The sequence below is a fragment of the Xiphophorus couchianus genome, chromosome 20 (genome assembly GCF_001444195.1).
Source record: "Xiphophorus couchianus chromosome 20, X_couchianus-1.0, whole genome shotgun sequence".
Classification (NCBI taxonomy): domain Eukaryota; kingdom Metazoa; phylum Chordata; class Actinopteri; order Cyprinodontiformes; family Poeciliidae; genus Xiphophorus; species Xiphophorus couchianus.
In genome coordinates, this window is record NC_040247.1 from 2,126,804 (window position 1) to 2,147,374 (window position 20,571).

The 20,571-nt window shown below is 37.3% G+C and overlaps 1 protein-coding gene across 4 annotated transcripts in view; it reads left to right on the forward strand.

Annotated features, from left to right (window-relative positions):
* The window catches only part of grip2b (glutamate receptor interacting protein 2b), a 190,596-nt gene that overhangs the window by 91,740 nt on the left and 78,285 nt on the right, over positions 1-20,571 (forward strand). Inside the window, exon 1 of one of the 4 annotated variants that reach the window (XM_028003660.1) lies at positions 11,990-12,201. The exons of the other annotated variants lie outside the window; for them this stretch is intronic. Coding sequence (XP_027859461.1) covers positions 12,147-12,201 — 55 coding nt within the window. The 5' untranslated portion in view covers positions 11,990-12,146. Of the gene's footprint in view, positions 1-11,989; positions 12,202-20,571 lie in introns of those variants that run through there. 4 annotated transcript variants of the gene reach the window in all.

A 20,571-nucleotide genomic window follows, 5' to 3' on the forward strand; every position in this document is an offset into this window, starting at 1 on the left:
TGCGAGCATGCATCTTTTTATTTTATCCTATAAATAATCATCTTACTGTAAGATAATAAGCCCTAACTGCCAGTTAGTGATCAAAGAGAGTCATGAATGTGGGATGAACCATGAATCTAAAAAGAGGAGCTCCCTGGCATTTCAAGAACCACACTTAATAATTTACAAATAGGTGGGAAGTAGAATGATTGTTTTGTGGTTTAAAACATCCTTTTATCTGTCATTGTGTCTGTTCGTTAGCGCTGTGTTTCCAGCTCATGGTATAAATGAAAAGCCAACCTCGACAGAGGCTCTTCATGATGTGAGGCGTACACAGAATCATCTGGATAAAACCTTTGCCCTAGTTTTCAGAAGCTGCCTCTGTTTTCCTGTTGTACCCCAGTTTTAGAACGGTTCCCTTGTTGTGCTCTGATGTCAATGTTCTGGTGTCTGAACCACTGACTGTTGTTCTCTTTCCTGGCATTAAAAGCAGAAAGAAAAATGATGGTTGCTGTTGCATTGAAGGATAGAAACAGCAGTGGGTGCTGTTGCGCTTGGTTGCACAACTGCTTAAACACCAACACAAGTTCAGAAAAGACAGGAGAAATGAAAAAGACTGAAGTAGGTGAGAAGAGGGGCATGGTTCATAGAAATAATTGTAGGGAGGAATAAACATTACTTATGAATATTTGAAAACAGAGTGAAAGATGTATAACATTATGTATGTAAGATTTTAGCTAAATAAGTGATATTAAGGATTTAAAAGGGATGGAAAGTAAAAAATGAAGGAGAAACTGAGGAAATGTCAAAGTAAGGAAACTATTATAAGATGATAATGACAAAGGACAAAAAGGATTCATGTAATGAAAAAAGATATGATAGACTAAATGTCTGAAATTTAAATGTCAGAAAAACAATATAAAGAATCAGCTGTACTAAAAAAATACAGTGATTTTAATTTAGGATAAATGGCAAACATGGATTTTAAAGAGAACAAGGAATCACAAATGGTCCTTCTGACTACAAGTTATTATCTACAGTCTGCTAAGCTCTGTGTTTATTTAAAATACAAAGTTAGCTATTATTGTCTATTATTCATGTTATATCTCAACCTGGTAAAAGATATTTATCTACCAGGTTGATCTGTAAATGACTGTGCAGATTTCATTGTTATTTGTCTGCCTTTTTAATTCAATGTGATTCTGTCATGTAACTAATTTGGTTTTGTTGTGATGCTTTAGCTATTGATCAGTGTTCACTCTAATCTTTGACTTCACCATGTGTAGAGTTGTTTTATTGTGGGTTAAAGTCCCACAGTAATTATTACTCTGAAAATGTTTCCATGAAACACATACATGTCGCATATGTTTGGCAGTGTGAATGGCCCTGGCGAAAAAATCCGATTTGACAAAAAATCCGAATTGGGTCACTTCAGGCTGCATTGTGAACACAGCCTGAAGTGACTACCTCCAAAGTAGATCAGGAACATGAAATGAAATCTGCCATTCAAAAATAATAATGCAGTCCAAATAGCTGCAAATCAGAAAAAAGTTGACCAAAATTGCTCAGCCTTTTTTTTTTTTTTTTTTTTTGCTGTTTTAGAAAAATTAGTGAGGTTTAATAGTTGCTTTTGAGAGCGATGGATGCAAAGTGAGGAAAAGTCCCATTTTTAGTGCCATAATTGATGGACTACTTAGAATTATATGACTAAACCTCTCTAAATCTTAGTCTTTTGGCTGTTAATAAAAACGAAGGAAGGAGAATGCCAGTGGCTGAGAGGTTAGTTCCTGTCTTAAATAGAGAGATTTATGTATCTTGGTAATGTCATCATATTGATGACAGAAAAATGAACTGGAAGATTCTGGTTTTTTGCCAATGAATATGGAAACTTGGTCTTTGGAGCCAAGTGGCATCAGGACCCGGCCTTGTGTGTGTGTGTGTGTGTGTGTGTGTGTGTGTGTGCGTGTGTGTGTGATGGAGAGACTCTTTCCCTGGACTGAGGATCTCTCCTGGAGTGTGTGACCTACCTGCTGTGGGCTCCACACCTGACTGCAGTCAACTCATCACATGCTGGGGATTTAAGGAGCTGCCATGTCTTTCTGGGTGGAGTCGTGCCACAGTGTGACTTCTCCAAGTAATACAGCCAAGTCCAACAGAACATCATTATTTAATGGTCCATTAATTTACCAACATCATTTCGGTCAGTAAGAACAACAATGTCCTCAGTAAGGATTATTGAGAAGCTCTACCACATTGGAGGACCTCGAAATGGGTGTTTCCTCACCTTGGGATTTGTTGGGGCACTAACCCACAAGAAGAAGATACCTTTAACAAGGGGAAAACTAAACCACACTTTAAAAGAAGAACATACTTCTTAGAGTCAGTGTAGGTAATGTTACCGGGTAGATGATTATCAGATACCTGTTGTCTCTCTGACCATGATAAGCAAAAGATAGATGGATGAAGAAATCATGAAACTAATTCCAGGAAAGTTTCAGTTTGTTCTGTTTTTTCACATGTTATTTTCCGATAAACCAGTGAATGTGAACCCAGTGTTTGTGCTGCCTCTAACTTCTGAAATTCTTTGTTAAATCAAATATGCAACAATGACAACAAGCCGGTGTAACAACCTGAGAATATGACCAACATTCAGTATACACATACATGCAAGAATGCAGGTAAAATTTATGTTATTAGATTTTTTTCAATGTCAAAATTTAATGTTGACATTGAAATGTGTCAGATTTGTAGCATACAAAACGCACTACAATGTCCCTGGGAACAAGAACCTTCAGCCACGCAGGCTGTGCAAGGGTGTAAAGACACAAAGAATAGGGAGTTCATAAACACTCTTACACAAAATAGTACAGTTTTCAGGGCACTCGCCTCTGTAAGAGACTGTAAACAGTCAGTCAGCATCCCAAGGCTTTCAGGATTTATTTTTACCATCATACCCTCTCTGAGATTAGCACTACAAAATCTGAACAAAAAGAACAGTGGTGGAGGGATGGAGAGGCTTGGTGGGATGGGGGGTAAATGATGGTTTTTTGAGCAGATGTATTTTTAGGAAAAGGAAGGGAAAAGAGCATAAAGAGAATGTAGGAAGAGTTGTGGGAGCTGCTGGGTAAGTGGTGTCAATAGTATAAAAAATTAAATCCAATCATCAACCTACTGAACAATAAGACATGAAAAATTCAAAAGTGTGTGTCTATGTGTGTGTTTGTCAGAGGGAAAGAAACATGCTGGGTGATGTTGGACAGGAAGGTCCAGCTAATTGTCAAACCTCAGATTTAGGAGGAGAGGTGAGTTTTTTTATCACTGCGGTGGAACAGTGGGACATATTTTTACTCTCTCAAAATCTCTGACAGGGTCGTAGGAATTTGTCCTATATAAACCTCACACAATTACTCTTTCATGTGCAGTTGTTTCATTAAAATGTTAAGGGGACCCACAGCTTTAATTAAAATCCACAACAGATTGTAAAAGGAAGTTATTTTTTTTATTCTTTTTACCTAAACATGACAATTAGCCTATTAAAAAATAACAATACTGCTTTCCATACATCAAGTTCATTTATATCTAATATTGCAATGGACAATACATCTGAGCTCACTCAGTCCTTTTGACACAAGTTCCATCAGTAACATATTACCTTTTATATACCTGCTTCCAAACTGTAGATGTCGCTACAGAGCACATCTCTCTGTATTCAACAGTAAGTAGCAGAAGAAGAATCTACAGGAAGTACAATTCTCATACCGCCTTCTACTGTAACTACACAGCATGACCTTATAATGTTTATATACATGTAGCCGGGTGGAAAAGTTTGGTTGAATGCATGTACTGTTTCAAGGTGTTGGTTTTCTTTAATATTACAGTAACAATGCTATTGAACTATTTTGGTTCAGTTATGTAATATTATTTGTTCTTTATATTTAAATATGTGCAGGTAGTTGGTCTCGGGTGCTGCACATTTTGACCACCAGAGAGCAGTGTTTCAATGTGATTGCTGTTTCCCAAGACGGGGCAGGAAATGCGTCTTGTTGTCTTCCTGTGTTGCTAGGCTACGTGCTGAACGCGGATGTGAACTGTAAGTGTTTCATCTGCGGGAGACAGATTTGGCAGAAATTCGGTAAATATATACATCACTTGTTGAAATATGTCGGTACATTTTCATTTATGCGGTAAGCAGTCAGTATTTTAATGAGATGGTGTGTTTGTGAAACGGATGGTTCAGGGAACCTGTATGTGGTGCAGGACGGCCATTTCCTGCACGTGATAAGATGTCTGATCATCGATGCGCTCCGATATTAAGAGTGAACTGAGACGTTACTGTGGAATGCAAGTGTTAATAAATAAGTCCTATCACAATCACATGCTCTAAATCAGTGTGGTGTAATGCAGCGCTCTGTATTTTGTTTGTGCAGCCAGAGGCCACTGCCGTATTTCTTTTCTTGCTTTTTATACGTTGTATTTTCCTTTTTGTGCATTTACTGTTATTTTAGAGATTGCCACATTTCAGCAGTAGCTACCTAATGTTTGGTACGCATATGTTCTGATTTCTGAACAAAAGTAAGGAAATAAGATGGCTTTGTTTAATCTGTCTCAACTAAAAATAAAATATACTTCACATTAAGGACCCCGGTCATTGTGTCCTGTGAGGCTAAGTAATTGGACACACCTTCTAATTCAATGGGTTTTCTTTATTTTCATGACTATTTATAAGGCAAGAAATCCCACTTATTAACCTGACAGGGCAGGTTGACCTATGAAGTGAAAACCATTTCAGGTTTCTACCTCTTGAAGCTCATCAAGAAAATGCAGAGTGTGTGCAAAGCAGTAATCACAGCAAAAGGTTGCTACTTTGAAGAAACTAGAATATAAGGGGTATTTTCAGTTGTTTTACACTTTTTTGTTTAGTGCATATTTCCACATGTTATTCATAGTTTTGATGCCTTCAGTGTGAATCTACAATGTCAATAGTCATGAAAATAAAGGAAACTCATTGAATTAAAAGGTGTGTCCAAACTTTTGGTCTGTACTGTATATATATATATATATATATATATATATATATATATGAGAAATATTACTAGCAAACTTACTAAAATAGGGAGGTGCATGACTGGCCAAAACAGCTACAAGCACAAGCCAGGTGAAAAGCAGGACTATTAAAGCTTGAATGGATCAGTGACGTGTGGTCATGCCTCACCTGTCATCATGGAAAAATAATATATAATGATAAAATAATTTATATTGCTATTTTCACCCTGTGGGTTGTACTATAAAGTACATATTTTTCATTTAGTTTAACAAATTCTGATTATTTTTTCTTCAAAATCGCAGAATTTTTGCATTTTCCCATTCAAATGGTCTGAAGCGCAGCAGCGAGCCTCACCTGGGATTGATCAACTTCTGCACTGACTGTACGCCGCCAATAAAATGGCTAAAAAAACATTTAATGGATGAACTGATTTTCCATAAGTTCGCTTATGTATATAATGTGCAGTGCTTTTTGTCACCAACTGTGTGTGTAACTTGTTTCCTGTGCTGAGAAGCGATCATAAAAGGCAGAGAACAGATTCGAGGTGAGGCAGGCAGTTCTCTGGCCTCACGGCAGGGGGCGCTCATGATCCCAGACATTGTGACTCCACAACTGCAGAGTAAGAGACGGTAACAACGAGCTAGCCATGGAGCTAGCCATGGAGTCAAATGCAGCGATATATTTATAGTTTTCTCCTCTTACCACAGCAGTCACTTATTAATAAAAGGAAAATAAACATTAAGCCTTAAACCTGCAACAGACTGAATGTTTTGCTCTTTATGGGAAATATTCGAGTGTGTTTTTGTGGCGTTGTCAGTTGCTATGGCAACAAATCTGAGCATAGCTGCGCTGATACAGAGAGCAGGAAAGACGTGGTTTTGAGTTGTACGGTTAACTTTAACGGTTTTTCCCTTTGCTGTGGTGCACAGCACGAAATTAATAATATCTACATGCCCCAGTTTGGTGGAGTTAACGCAGTTCTGCAGCGGCAGCGCGGCTATGCATGACATTTAAAGGAATCGTCTTTTTGCCCTTCAGCTTTGTCCGCATGCGCGAAATTTCCGTATGTAAACAATAACATGCAGGTGGGTCTATATTTGCAAATCTGATTATGATGAAGTCAGTGCCTCACCAGCATTGCACCTCTGGCTTGATGGTTTAACCAGGCCTGATACACAGTAACCTGGCTTTAAATGATCTCCTTCACATCTGTCTGTTCCAATCTAACCTGATCCTGAAATCCATACGACCTGCTCATGCAGCTCAGATGTTCTGCTGGAGCGATTTCCAACAAACAAGTAAAACAATGACAACATTCTGTGGTTTTATATGTGACAAACTATTTCTAAAATGAGGTTGTTTGATTTATAACAAAGTATCTCTGGTGTGTTTACCTTTTAAATAGCACTATTGTTCAGTAAAATCATATTTCGTATGTGTAACGTCTATGGCATGGTCTTGTCTGGTACATACCTCGTAAAGCCCTTGCTGTTCACTGGTAAATAATGCATCTCTCAGAAACTGGCTGAATTTGGTTGTTGAGGAGAGGACATTTCTAACTCTACTAAAAATCAATATTTTTACTCTAGGAGTGTTGCATAAACCATGCAGAGGACTGCAGCTCACAGCTGCAGATGTCTGATTTTATTTTATTTTTTCTGAGAGAGCCAGTATGTCTAATTTAAGTCACTGTTGCAAAATACTCAATGTTTGTGTTTTTAGCCTAGCAGATAGTAGTAAAATAAAACAACTGGAAACAAAACATGCAAAACCAGCTTTAATTTGTGAGAACATATAGAATTTATTCAGTTTATAATCTTGTTGGTAATCTTGATGGTAATCTTTTACCTGCTGTGCAGACCTGTTTTCAAACTGAACTGAATTACTGCATGTGTTGAATTGAACAACCATATTGGCTTTGTGCAATACTCTGCAGACTCTGCTCTTGTGATGATTTATTAAACAAGCTGTGGACCGTTGGTTCCTGCTCTGCTCATCTGCATTGTTCGCTCTGTTCCAGCGCAGATTTCAGGTTTTATCTGTCTGCACTCCTCCTGTCACCCACATTAGGCTGAACTGGGATTTGATGGCCAATCTACTGGGAGATATAGTTAATGAATAAGTAATGACATGAGAGAAATAGTCAAAATTCTTCAGTTTTATGTTTTTCTGCTGTTTCAATTGTTTATGGAAAATATTTTATATTAGTTTAGTAAATTTATATATATATATATATATATATATTTTATTTTGTCATTGGAGACTAAATAATTAAATAAACTGAGAGTAGCGTTAACATGGTTCTTTGAACATCTGCAGTCAGTCTTTAGTGAAAAGGTGGTAAAGGTTCCTTTGTCACACAGCAGCTCTTTGATTAATAACTCTGTCAAACACAAGAGACTCCCCAGGAAACCAGAAAATGATGTGGTTGCATTCTGCAAAGTGTATCTTACTTTAATCTTCCTTCTTAACTTCTGGAAGAAAATCCTTGGATGTTTTTTTTTTTTTTTTTTACTGAAATGTCTATGTTTTTTGTAAACAAACAAATATGACATAGCCTAATACTTTCATGGAGTAGAGTATCACTTTAGAGAGAATTTTGAATAATTTTGTTCCCACCTTTTTATTGAGGACAAAAGTTTTGATTTATCATTAGGAATAACTAAATCAATCTTAAAACCTACAAAAAGAAAATAATGGGAAAAAAATGTATTAAGTATATGGTGAAGAGAAAGTGCCTATCATCAGTTCTATATAGAATAATATCAGGAGATACCGGCTATGAACATGGGGTGCTTTGGTTTTCATTTGTGGTATTTTTTGTATTTTAATCACTTCCAAGTTTTATATTATTGTTAATAAGGTCTTGCCATACATGGTTAATGTTTCTGTTGTCATTATTGTTAGAAGGATTTTGCAATATTTGTCCATTTTCTTGTGTTTAGTTTCTTACTTAATTCTTGTTGTCTCTGTATTTTAGTTCATTCTCTTCAAATTCACACAAATCTGTCTATTTTCTGTTAATGTAAAAAAAAATAACCCCACAATTTTGCAATTGCAGTGTTGCATTAAATGAGAAAGGAAATTAAAATCTAATAAGATTTATCTTGTTCATGCGATGAGTCATTAAAAATTGTGGCAGTGACGGATGTAACAGCTACATGAGATATATTCATAATTCAGCCAATCAGAGGAGACGTCTGATTCAGGCTACAAGCTCTACCCGTTTGGGAGCGGTTACCTATGACGTCTTATTGTCATCCGCCATTTTACAGAAAGGTTTCGACAAACTGGACTCACAACGTTTTATGAACTGTGATGCTGTGAGAGCTTTGGTGGCGCCAGCTGCTTATTGTCTGAAAAAACAAAAACAAACCATCATCCTCCTGCTACTTCCTGTTGTCTTCTTCATCTGTTCCGCCTGTAGTAACATCCGGCTGTTCGTCACCTGACTTGTGTGATGCAAAAAAAGTGTTTCCATTGTTGTTTTGATAGAATGACCTCATAGTGAAAAACCTTTTTATCAAAATACATGTTTTTTTCTTTTTTTTTTTCAAAACTGTACACTTCTATGTTTAAACGAACCAATCTACTGATTTCTCCGTTCTTTGGCCTTATGTCAACACACGTTTTTTCTACAGAGCTGTCGGCTGCCAAATTTGTAATTTTGCATAGATGAAAATTTTTACTTTACTTGGACATGTTAAATCCTGGAACTGAAACAATTACTTTCTCTACAGTGTGGCTGAATAAATTGTGAAGAAAAGCTTTGTCCTTAAAGTTTTCAAATTCTCTCCTTCTCATTTTTATTTCTTCAACTCCTTGCCTCTACGTTCCCTTTCAGCCTCCTCAGTATCACATTTTGTGAGTCCTGATCTCATGTAGGCAGATGTGTGGGTGTTTTTTTTGCCAGCAATTTTCTGAGGATGTGCATGCAGCTGATAAACAATGTTAGTTTTTTCAGAGATAAAAACGCCGCCATAAACTTGCTGCTTTGCATTTCAATGCATTTGGTCTCTGTGTGAATTCTAGCATACGGCCTATAGAAACAAACACACGTTGAAACAGTTTTTTCAGTATGTAAGTGTTAGCCATGGAATTAGAGAAAATCTTAAAGAAGCAAAGTGTTGATGGATGATCTGCCTCGTGCTGCTCTGAGCCTCAAAGGTTTTGAGTTTATTTAGTTTAACTTTATGTTCGTACAAAATGTTTTCACTATAAATGATAAGAAAGTAGAGATGTATTTTGCACCCAACTTAGGAGTCAGTTTTGCATTACATGTCGCAAATATTACATCAGAACAATTTCCACTTACTTTCCAACTGTCTGTGCAACAGAACAGAACCTGATAGTTTCTTGTCATATTTCAGCTAAGATATGAAAATGCCATAGCCACTCTCAGAAGGAAATGAGTACTGTACCTAAAATAGTCTTTTTTCTATGTGGGTGTAGGCTGACTGTATCCCTGTAAGACTAAGCTGACTCCTTCACAGCTGAGCTTTCAGAGTCGAGGTTTCCCCAAGACTCTAACCGGGAGGTTTTCAGATGCTCAACTGATTTACTCAATTCTAGATGACATTTGTCCTCTCTGTCCACTCGTTGTTTGTCATCATGTCATTTTCCTCCAGCTCTCCCTGTTCCTCTCCTCTTCCTCTCCTCTGTGGACTGTAATGTCCATTTCCAAAGAGATGATACTTCACCAGATCTGCTCCATGTTTGCCACTGCTTTATTCGCCTTTTTGTTGTCTTTGCAACTCTTTAGTTGACCCTCTTGTTCTTTTTTAATAATCAAAAGTCCTGCAACATTTTTTCTTCTCGTTTTTCTTCTCATTCCTACACTTTCCATATTTCCAAACTTTCCATACTTTCCATATTACCCCTCAAGCTTCCTTCACACTCCTCGACTTCCTGCTCCTCTTTCAAATATCCCATCCTACTCCTTCACCTCCTAATTTATCTGTTCTTTTCTTCCTCCACTGAGCTCAGGCATTTGCAGCTTTGATCTCTCTGTCATTTAAAAAAATTCACTCCATCCTCTGAACTCAGCTACCATGACAGTATAAGAGAGAGAGACCTTTACAGATAATGAGGAGGAAGGTGAGAGAGAGTTTGAGTGGTGGATCATAAGATTTGAAGCGATGAATTGGAGTAAGACGGGTTAAACTGGGAGGAAAGGAGTCCTTAACGAGGTTTGCCTTGGGGTTGAGACAATTATGGAGAGAAAGAGAAAAAGACAGAAACACACTGCTGAATTCTTGTTGTGCAGATGAAATTGAATCCAATAAAATCATTAAAATACTAACATTGAAAGCCTGCACTGGATAACTCTTTATTCACAAAAAGCCAAAATTGATGCAAAGAAACTGTTTGGGTAAAAGGTTAAAATAATTTCAATACTTTTTTTTTTATCTCTAAGACTGAAATTTCATGCAGATGAGCATTTTAAGTTGTGGTTTGTCCAGATTGCAGATCATCAGTGGTTTTTGTTGCAGCCCATTTCAGCTGATCAATCAGCTGATTCTTTTCTACTTATTAAAATGCAAAATCTCCTACAGAGGCGGCTTGCTGAGTAACTTCAGTATGCGTAGCTCCACTTCTCCCTGCTTTCAGTCCAAGCTTCACGCCAGCTCCTTTACAAACTGATTGACTTGTCTGCTCCACATGCTTTCTGTACATATGACATGCTATGTTAGCACATAAATCTTACTCAAAAATGCACCTATTTGAATGTATTCATGAGAGGCACAATTCTGAAAAAATGCACAGGAAAAGGACAGAATGAAAGGAAATTCAAAATGATACATGCTACTGAATCTACTGAGTCTTTCTACTCTGTTGGACTTGTTCATAGATTTCATATCCTCGACCATGAGCAAGATGTTTACTTTGTTGGCTTACTTTAGTTTCTTGCACACTGACTTTCAGGACTGCAAGATATGAGAAAAACATTGTGATAATCTTTCTGTTCCACCGTCACAAGCTTCCCTTCGCTCTCTGTAAGCTCTAGCCACTAAGTTACTAAAATCTTTTTCAAGTATTACCGTAAAGAGTTACTGGAACAAGCACTGGAACTGCTTGTTCCAGTGGTTATTGGGGGAGAGGCAGGCTAAACTTTTGAAGGCCTCCAGTCCATCACAGGGAAACATAGAACCACACAGGACAGACAGTCACACCTGAGAACAACTTAAAAAGACAAATGAACTAACAGTCCAGCTTTTGACTGTGAAAGGAAGTTGGAGTCACCAGAGGGAACTCAGAGATTTGTAGAGACAACATGCAAACTCCATGAATAATTTGAACCCAGGATCTTCTTGCTTGAAGACAATGGTGTTAGCAATTCACCAAATGATTGACGTACCTTCATTATTAAAATTCTTTGAGGCAAATTAACTGTCCAGAAGTTTCATTAAATTATGTTTTACTTTTTAGTGGCTTTAGTTGCGGTCGGATAATTATTTGTGTTGCACAACGCTCTCCCTTCTGCCAATGAGTGGCTGATGTACGCTAAGTACTATTAGCATAGCATAGTGTGACCAAACTTCCTCTCTTCCTCAAACATGTCTGCTTTTCACTTTATACCTGACTATGACTATTTTTGGGGGGTCGCCATTTTGTCATGCACTGGAGACTAAGTTATGTGGCCCAGACTTTAAGTCATCAGTCTTTGACCTGTCAGCCTTGGGCTTGCTGTGTTTCTTTCACAATTGTTCTTTTTTTCTTATGAAATAGACATTTGGCAGGGGTTATAAGGAGAAATGAGAAAAAGATAAGTAAAACCAAAAGAGAGGAGATAATGGAGTTAGAGGATGATGGAAGCAGATGACGGGCATCTGTCTCTTCTTCCCACACAGAGACAGTGAACGACACCAGAAAGAGGTGAAAGATGGAGGAGTGGGGAGGAGGCTCCCCTGTTAGAAAGAAGGACTCGCTTTTTCTGTCTCTCCTTCTTCTCTTTGCCATGTGACCGGCCAGAGCTCCAATACCGCTCTCTTTCACTCTCTGCCTCTACTTCTATCCTTCGCTCAGCTCACACTATGTCAAACTGAGGAGGAAGAGAAGGAGGAGGAAGAACAAGAGGAATAGAGAGAAAGAAGCAGGAAGAAGAGAAAGAGTAACGAAGAGGATGTTTTCTGTCTCGCTAAAGTGCCGGATGGGGGTCATCAGACGCCGAATCAAGGGTACAGAGTGCGTTTGTGATTGTCAGATTGCTGCTAACTATGAAAGCAGTATGTCTGTCAGCTGTTTGTTTTTCTTTGTGGGTGGGTGTGTGTGTGTGTTTTAGGTGATTGTTGGCATATGTTGGATCAGAACATTATGGTATGCATCTTTGTCAACACACTGAATAGTATATTTATGCAGCTATTTTGAAAAAAGTATCTAGTTGTGTTTGTGAGTTTGTTTCCTGGAGTCGTAGCATTTGGACATGTTTGTGTGGAAACCTGTGTACCAAGTTACTGTTCATCTAAACTGTATCCCTCTGCGGCTGCATTATGATGCAAATGCCTCCTCCATGATGTTGAGTTCAGGTAATTTTTCCATCCGTTTCCTGCTGACAGCTTCTGTTTTTACTTCCACTGTGAAATTCTTCTCTTGCTAGCTCTGCAATGCTGATTGTCCACAGGAATCCAATGGAAAAGCTGGATGGGTTTTGTGCTTTGAGAGAAATAAAAGATGTCATTGTCTCTGTAAGTCGGCGTGACACAAGCAGGTAAAGTGTCCCAGCTGGTGTTCAGAGACAAGTTACTCTTGACTTTGTTTGGCTTTGTCTTTTCAGCATCTCTATAAGTTGCTTTTCTGAGTTTTTATTCCTTTCATGGCTTGAGATATTGTTGTGTTATGGGACTGTAGTTAATGTGTGATATTACTGAAGTTACTATTCTGAGCAGGTGAAATGATTCCTTATGCAAAGATATTTTTAACTTGACCCCAAATAGCTTTTTCTGTTTGATTTATTATTAGTGAACATCAAAAGTGCTTCTTTGAGGGGAAATAGATTGTACATGTTTGTATTGTTATTTTCCTTTAATATATCCCAACACTTATTGTGAAGTGTGTAATGAAAAGCACATAGGAATGTGACATAGGAAAGGTAAAGTCAGCATGGTGTGTCAGATCCAGGCAACACCTTGACACACAGCATCCATACAAAGTACAAGATGAAAAATGGTGGGAAGGCTAATATTTTATGCATGTAAATTCTGACAAGACACAATTTTGTGGCAAGCCCTCCTGTCCCCAGAGAACTGCTGTGGGAAAAGACAACATAGGTTTTCCATTTGCAGTCCTTTCTGTCACATTTGCTGAACCAGAATCGGCGTTTCTGGTGAAGTTTGTGCACTGAAGCAGAGAAATAGACCTCAGTTTCATGGGTTTTGAGTACATACATTTAAATATAAACATATAAACCATCGTTGTCATTATTTCCTCACAGCTAGGTTAACAATATGTGAGCAGTGCAGCTTCCTCCTCTCAGACAACGTATGTGGCTGTCAGTGAAAGTGTCTGAACTACTTCAGTGTTTCACATGTTATTACCCAAAACGTCAATGTGTGTTTTAATTTGACAAAACTGACACAACATTGTACATAATTGTGAATTTGAAGAAATATGAAGAATACTAAAATATTTTTTTGTTTGTTTTTACAAGTAAACCATAAAAAGTGAGCATCAATCAGAACATATGTATGTATGACTGGATTGAATTTACTTTTCTGTAAAATGCCTTAATTGAAAACATTTCATAACATGTTGTGAGTTGGTGTTATATAAATAACTAAATTCAAACACAAACAATCATGGAAGTCCACCTGAAATTGAACACACCAGCAAGAGCGTCTTTGTAACTTTGAGCAAGTTGCAGAAAGTCCTTTATTTACGGTTTTCTCTAACAGTGACAAGAAGAAAACTGTGGTTAAAAGAAAACCGGATGTCGTTCAGTTTACACCTGGCGGGGATAAAGAAGCTGGATGGAGGCTAAATACAGGCCAGTACTGGGAATAATATCAGAGGCTGCAAGAAACTGGAGGTTCAACTTCCAGCAGATAACGACCTAAACATCCAGTCAGAACTACAGCAGCCTGCGGTTCTGACTGCTGCCTTGATCAAAACCCCCACAGTTTAGATCAAGGCTTTTTCATGTATGACCCATTCAAGGCTGAGTCCTAATTTTAATTGAGAATCTGTGGCAAGATTTGAAAACTGATGTTTACAAACACTCCCCAGCCGAGTTTGAGTTATTTTCCAAAGAGAAATAGGCCAGAAATTTATTCTCTAGATGTGCAAAGCTGGCAGAGACATGGCCCTGACGCTTCAAGTACCACAAAGGAGTAGTTTCCACAAAATACTGACACAGTTTGTATAAATAAGAATGCACATTTGGAAAAATAATTGTATTTTTTGTGTTAACTTGTATGTACCACTTTCTGTTGATCCATTTATCACATAAAAGTGCAATTAGACACATTGACGTTTGTGGTTCTGACATGTCAAAATCTAAAGGATTTGAGTGCTTTTGCAATGCACCTTTAATTGAACACATAAAACTCTCATTGATTGCTTTTCCTGTTTCATGTAACATGAAGTTCACTGTGTTTTTTCTGCTTGCTACAAGTTTACAAGACGCTGCAGAGCCTGCTGTGAAATGAGAACCTGCCACAGTTTCTCAGTTTCAAAGTTTTTCAAGTCTTGCAATGTGGTGTCGCTGTTAGACATTCTTTTATAAGAATACAGTTATTTCTGTGATCCTGTTGCCATAGTTGAAGCTGCTGCACTATTTGAGACTTAACCCTTTAAAAACCACACCAAGAAAAAAAAAAAAGGTAAAAATATTTGTTTGTATTTTCTGTTTCTTTGGGTTGGAAATGAGCACAATCAAGGTTTTGTTTAACAGCCCACAGTTTTCTAAGCATTACTCTGGCCTATGATAAACAGCTGACATGAATCTTTGTGCTAAAAACAGGAAGTGCTACAAAATAACATGAGGAAAGGATCGGCGTAAAAGTAAAAGAAAAAAAATCACAGAAAAATGTTTTGAGTCATCAGATCTGACTTTTCACACAATTGTATCAAGACATAAAACTATGTTGGATTTCCTTTTAGTAACGGAAGCAAGAAAAGTTACAAATAAACAGTACAAAGTTAACAATAAGTAAATAAAATGTCAATAATTACATTTAACAACTATGCATAAAATAAAAGAGCATTTTTGATGTATTTCTCAACATATAACTTTGTTTTACAGTTGCAGCATAATATTTTTTTACTGGTTATATCCTGTACAGCTTTGCTTAATTGCATTTATATACTTGAAAACACATAAAACATTTCTGACTCTTTTTCTTGGACTCCTTATCTGATGGATGATTCAACATTACAAACACTTCATAAACAATTCATATAACTTCTGGATTTACATCACAATTAGTTCCTGATTTTCATTAAAACACTGAAAGCATCGTTCCTGACATTTCTATTCTGATAGCAGTTGCTTTGCCTTTGCTTGTCACAGTGGCCTCGTGTCTTAAACTCCAGCCTCAATGGCTGCTGCCCTGACACTTTGAGACGTGTTTCTACTTTAACACAACTGAGTCAGATAACCAGGTCATTAGTGAAACTCTGGAGAACTTTTTTCATTCTAATAATAATATAAATCAGCCATTTGATTCAGGTGTGTTGGACTGGGGACACATCTACAAACCTTTGTATTCTGGTTATTGTTGTAAGCTGGTTCAGTGATGGAGGACTGATAGACGATGACCGACCAGATCTGATGATTGACTGCTAGACTTGGTTAAAACTGTAGAAAACACTTCTTAGTGAGATCCTTCTGGTTCAATAGTTCAAATTTCTTTTGTGGACCAGCCAGGAAATGTCAATAAAAGCTTAAGTGGCAAACATCCAGTGGGACAGTGAGTCTGCTGAGCTTTTCACACTCAGCTGAGTATAGTAAGAATAGTTACCGGCACGATGGATGAGCATTGTTGTGTTGATGGTCTGATGGTGGAGTGTCGGAAAGAGTAAGAGCTTCTTAAAGAGACAGAAGCCCAATTTCAAAGCGTCAAATTATGAAGTCAAGTTTTGTTCAAATCATATTCAGTATTTTTATAACATCTGATGGTAACTGTCATGGAAAAAATACTATTTATACTATTTATAACTCTACTATAGTTACTTGATTATGCTATAAAATGGCACTATGTGCCTGTAAAAACACATAATACTCCCTCTTTAACTTATTCCGGTTATGCTTGTATTTACTGTGAAAAATGTTGCATGTTGTGTTGCCAGGTTGTTTTCAGCTGCAGTTGTTTCCCAGATCTCACATCCAGGTCTGGTGGTTTTTTTCGTAGCTCAATAAAACTTTTGTTTTGTTGTCAAACAGGCAATTCCTTAAAGGCTTTTCCCTACATTCTTAAATGTTTTATATCTCTTTGTGTGCTGTCAGATTCCTAATGGAATACAATACTGCTGCAAATGTTTGCACCACCATTAATGCTATAATGTGTTTTTTCAGATTAAAGGGTTCAGTGACAACCACAGAAGGCTTTTTAAGAACCCATAAGTAATTATACTTTATCATTCTTCATGCGCTGGGTTTCCATTTAGAGAAAATAACTCATTTATAAAACAGATGCTGAAGATGATATGTTTTACACAAGCAGAATTATGTTTGTTTTAGCATATTAATACATGCAAATGGATTATTATAACACCCACATAAGTGGGCAAACTTTGAAAACACATACAAATATGAATTCTTCATTTTGACAGTATTTTATTTCCAATCCTTCACCAGCTAAGATTTTATGCACAGCTGAATTTAACTGTATGTAATTTATGTACTGACCCTGTTTGTCTTGACATGTAGGGAATGGATCTTATATGAATAAACTAAACTGCATAGATTATGTAACTTTTAGTTTGCATCGTCGATGAATTTTCTTATTCTGGTCTCAGGATTTGCAGCGTATCACAAATATCTGTGTCTCTGGGTTTTTGGTCCGGCAGGAACGACTTTATGAGGATTGTTTGGTACTTCAAGTCTGACATGTTTGGGACCGAATGTTTACAGGATCTGCTTGTGTGTGAGACTCAGAGTGAGACTCAGAGTTGTTTTCATGTGGTGCTTGGGGCCACTGTGTTGTGTGTGGGCGTGTGTGTGTGTGTGTGTCTATTTGAATGTTTTAAAGGACTGATCTCAGAAGATCTGAAAGCGGTTTGGATCACTACACTCTCTTCTTCTTTGTGTGCGCTTGCTGAGATTCAATATAAATGAGGCCACAGTTCACACTATGAGGTGTTTGTGTTTGGATGGCGTGTTTACATGGTGAGGTGATGTCAGCGGTGTTTGGGAATGCAGCCTTGTTTCTGTGTGCAGGAATGTTTTTGCAGTGAATGGAGGAAATAGAAACTCACATCAAAGTTGTGCATTTTTCTTAGTGGGGATATGAGACGCTACGAGAAGCTCACCTATCTGGAGATCAATTCAGAATATACTTTCCAGTTCTGTGATCTGCAGCTGTTCCTTCTCAAATTCAAACGTATATAGACTCTAAATGTGAGACAGGATGGAAAACAAGTGAGACATCAGCTGCAGCAAATGTAGAGAAAACAGAGACACCAGTTAAAACTTTTGTTTCTGGTCTGAGAAATAGTTGGTCAGCAGAATATAATGCACTTAAGTAACTGAAAATTACCACAGGTTACTGTGATTGAGAGTTGAATGCTTGGACAGCCTCAGTGTGGATCTCAACACTCAGTGAACTATGAAGAAAATTCACCCAAATCTGGATATTACTGAAGTGAATTCTGGGAGATGTAGGCAGCAGCTCTTTGGTTCCACAATTCCAACTGCATTCTTTGAAACCACACATATTCTCTGATGTCTTGTTGGATCAGTCTGAATGATGTGCATCACAAAATGATCCATAAATAGTGAACTGCAGATAAATGTGTGCTGACATCCTGACAGAATCTGTAACTCCTGATGAAAGCAAGACTCACTCTGATGATTTATCCATCTAAAGCAGCTCACACGTTGCTTTTTTTCTATATTAGTTGATTGCTAAGTTAAAATATTCTCAGGACAATGAGACAATGATGGGGCTCCCATCATCGGCTCTAACCCCATCATTTGGTCCTTTTTAAGATGTGCCTAAACAGTTTGAATGGCAGCAGGTGTTGACTTTATTGCCACAAAAACTTAAAACAAAAAACCTGCATAATGTATAAAATGAACAAAGGTATAAATAATTATGGACGTGTGGTATAAAGTCATGGAACGCATGCTACATCATGAAATAAGTTAGAATTACTTAAGATAAAACTAATGATATTTAGTCTGTTATTTTGACTGTTTAAAAAAGATTGAAAACTGCTTTCTGCTACAAATAAGATACTGATGGCACATTTGTACTCTAGAGACCCAGTTTCAACAAAAAAGAAGAGTAAAATGCAAGATCAGTGACCACTGCATTAAACTAGAATAACATTTGATAAATGTGTAATATGAAATGCCCTTTCTTGTTTTCTAATTTTTATGAAATTTGTTTTAACATGTGGACAGTTGGTGTGAATTTGAAACAAGTTGCTGATAGAAATGGAGGCTTGTCCAGCAAACCTTTCCTGAGTGATGTTCATCTTTAACACTTTGGAAAACTGTGATAAATCCCAGAGAGCAGCTTCTTCCATGAAGCAGTGTGGGCTAACATGAGGGGAGGCGTTTTGGCTAATCAGACTCCGGACATGTAGAACATTTTGACTTCGATGCCTAAACTTTGTAAAACAAAGAGCAGGAAACTCTTTGTCACAGAAACTCTTTTCCTTTGATCAACGAGACATTAAACTATAATTTAAAACATCTCCAGTGAATTCCTATTATTCTGCAACATCTGCTCTGGTGTACTTTCTTCTCTCTGAAATGAAATGAGTAGTTTTGAACTGATTTCCCCTGGAGAGTTTCTGCCTGGGAACCAGAAATACCAACAAAGTTCACAGACTGGAGATCCTGCTGACAAATCAGTCAGAGGTAGGCATCCCTGAGGTTGTTTTTGGCAGAACCAGGCAGTGTAATTGTTACATCATTGCTGATTTTGGCTCTAACCCCAGTGAGGCACTACTTCCGCTTTGTGACCTATTTAACTAAGAAAAACACTTCCAAGAATCTGATAAAAACCTGGAATAAAGCAAAATGTGCTCATCTAGAAATAATATAAACATGTGAAAAAAAATCAAAAATAAATCTTTCAAACAGGATCTGAACATCCTCAGTAACACAAAGTAACAACACAACTTAAATGCATTTTTATTTCTGAGAATGGTTCTATGTAGACGCAGATGATTTCTAAAACATCAGAAACGTCTTCCTGTCCTGGTGGGTGTTAACCATCAGTTGAGTTTTTGTTCAGAGACGTCTTTTAAAAAAACATGAATGAGCTCTTCGTGTATTTTTAAGCAGAAATAAGTAATTGTTGTAAATCTAAAATATAAAGTGGTTCTGTTAAGATGTGAGCAGTTTTGGTTGGTAATAGATTGGTTCAATACTCTGGACTAAAGACTTTAATATGTGATAACAAAGGCATGACTATGAGATTTGTTGTTGATGTTTGTTAATAATTTTCTGCCAGTCTGACTTGTTCAGCTCAGACTTCACCTAAAACATGACAACAACAACAACAACAAGCATCTTTGCTGGGAAAGACATTTTCTTCTCACCTGACTGAATCTTAAAAGTGAGGGATCTGTCCTTGGTGCTGATCTCTGTCCTTCACAAACCACCACAGACCCTGAACTTATCATTCACCATACACACTTTGTAAAACCTGCTCTGCAGGGACATAAAACCATAAGCTCAAATTATTTAGCATGTTTGACAGATTTATCTTTGCTGCAACTCTGACTAAACCATCAGGAAATAACATGATTCAATTTTAATCTGACCTTGAGTAGAAGTGGTGGTCCTCTTCACACTTCTTGCTAAAAAATAACAGTATTTAAAGAACAAATTTACTTTCCTTGGAAGAAACCACTGTCTGAATCTCTGTCTGAATAAAGACGACAGCAGATTGATTAGAGATCTGACCTAATCAACCATTTTAAGGCCGGCGCAATGAAAAGGTCAAAAATGAGATCTTCCTGAGTGTTTTCTGTTTAGAAGCTGTAAACGTGATCTTTCTGCTGAATTAGAATGACTTACACACTTCTTGCCCTTCACAAAGCACAGTTGCTAGGTAACTTACAATTTGTGCTCATTTAGTTCTTTTTATATATTTAGTTTTGCCATGTACATATTAAGAAAAAGCAGAAAAATATCTGGTTTATTATTTAAAAAAACGTAATATTCTCCCTTATTTCTTACGCAGCTCTATCATTTCAAACAAGTTGAAGTTGCATGTCATAATTATAGATATTAACGACTCCTTTTCTGACCTCAGTGGGAATCACCTTTTGCTCCTCCTCTCACCAGGCATTAGTGGATGCTCTCTGGCATAGGACAATATTTCTGCTACTACGAGGGAAGATATTTTCCACCAAATTATACAATGTGGACT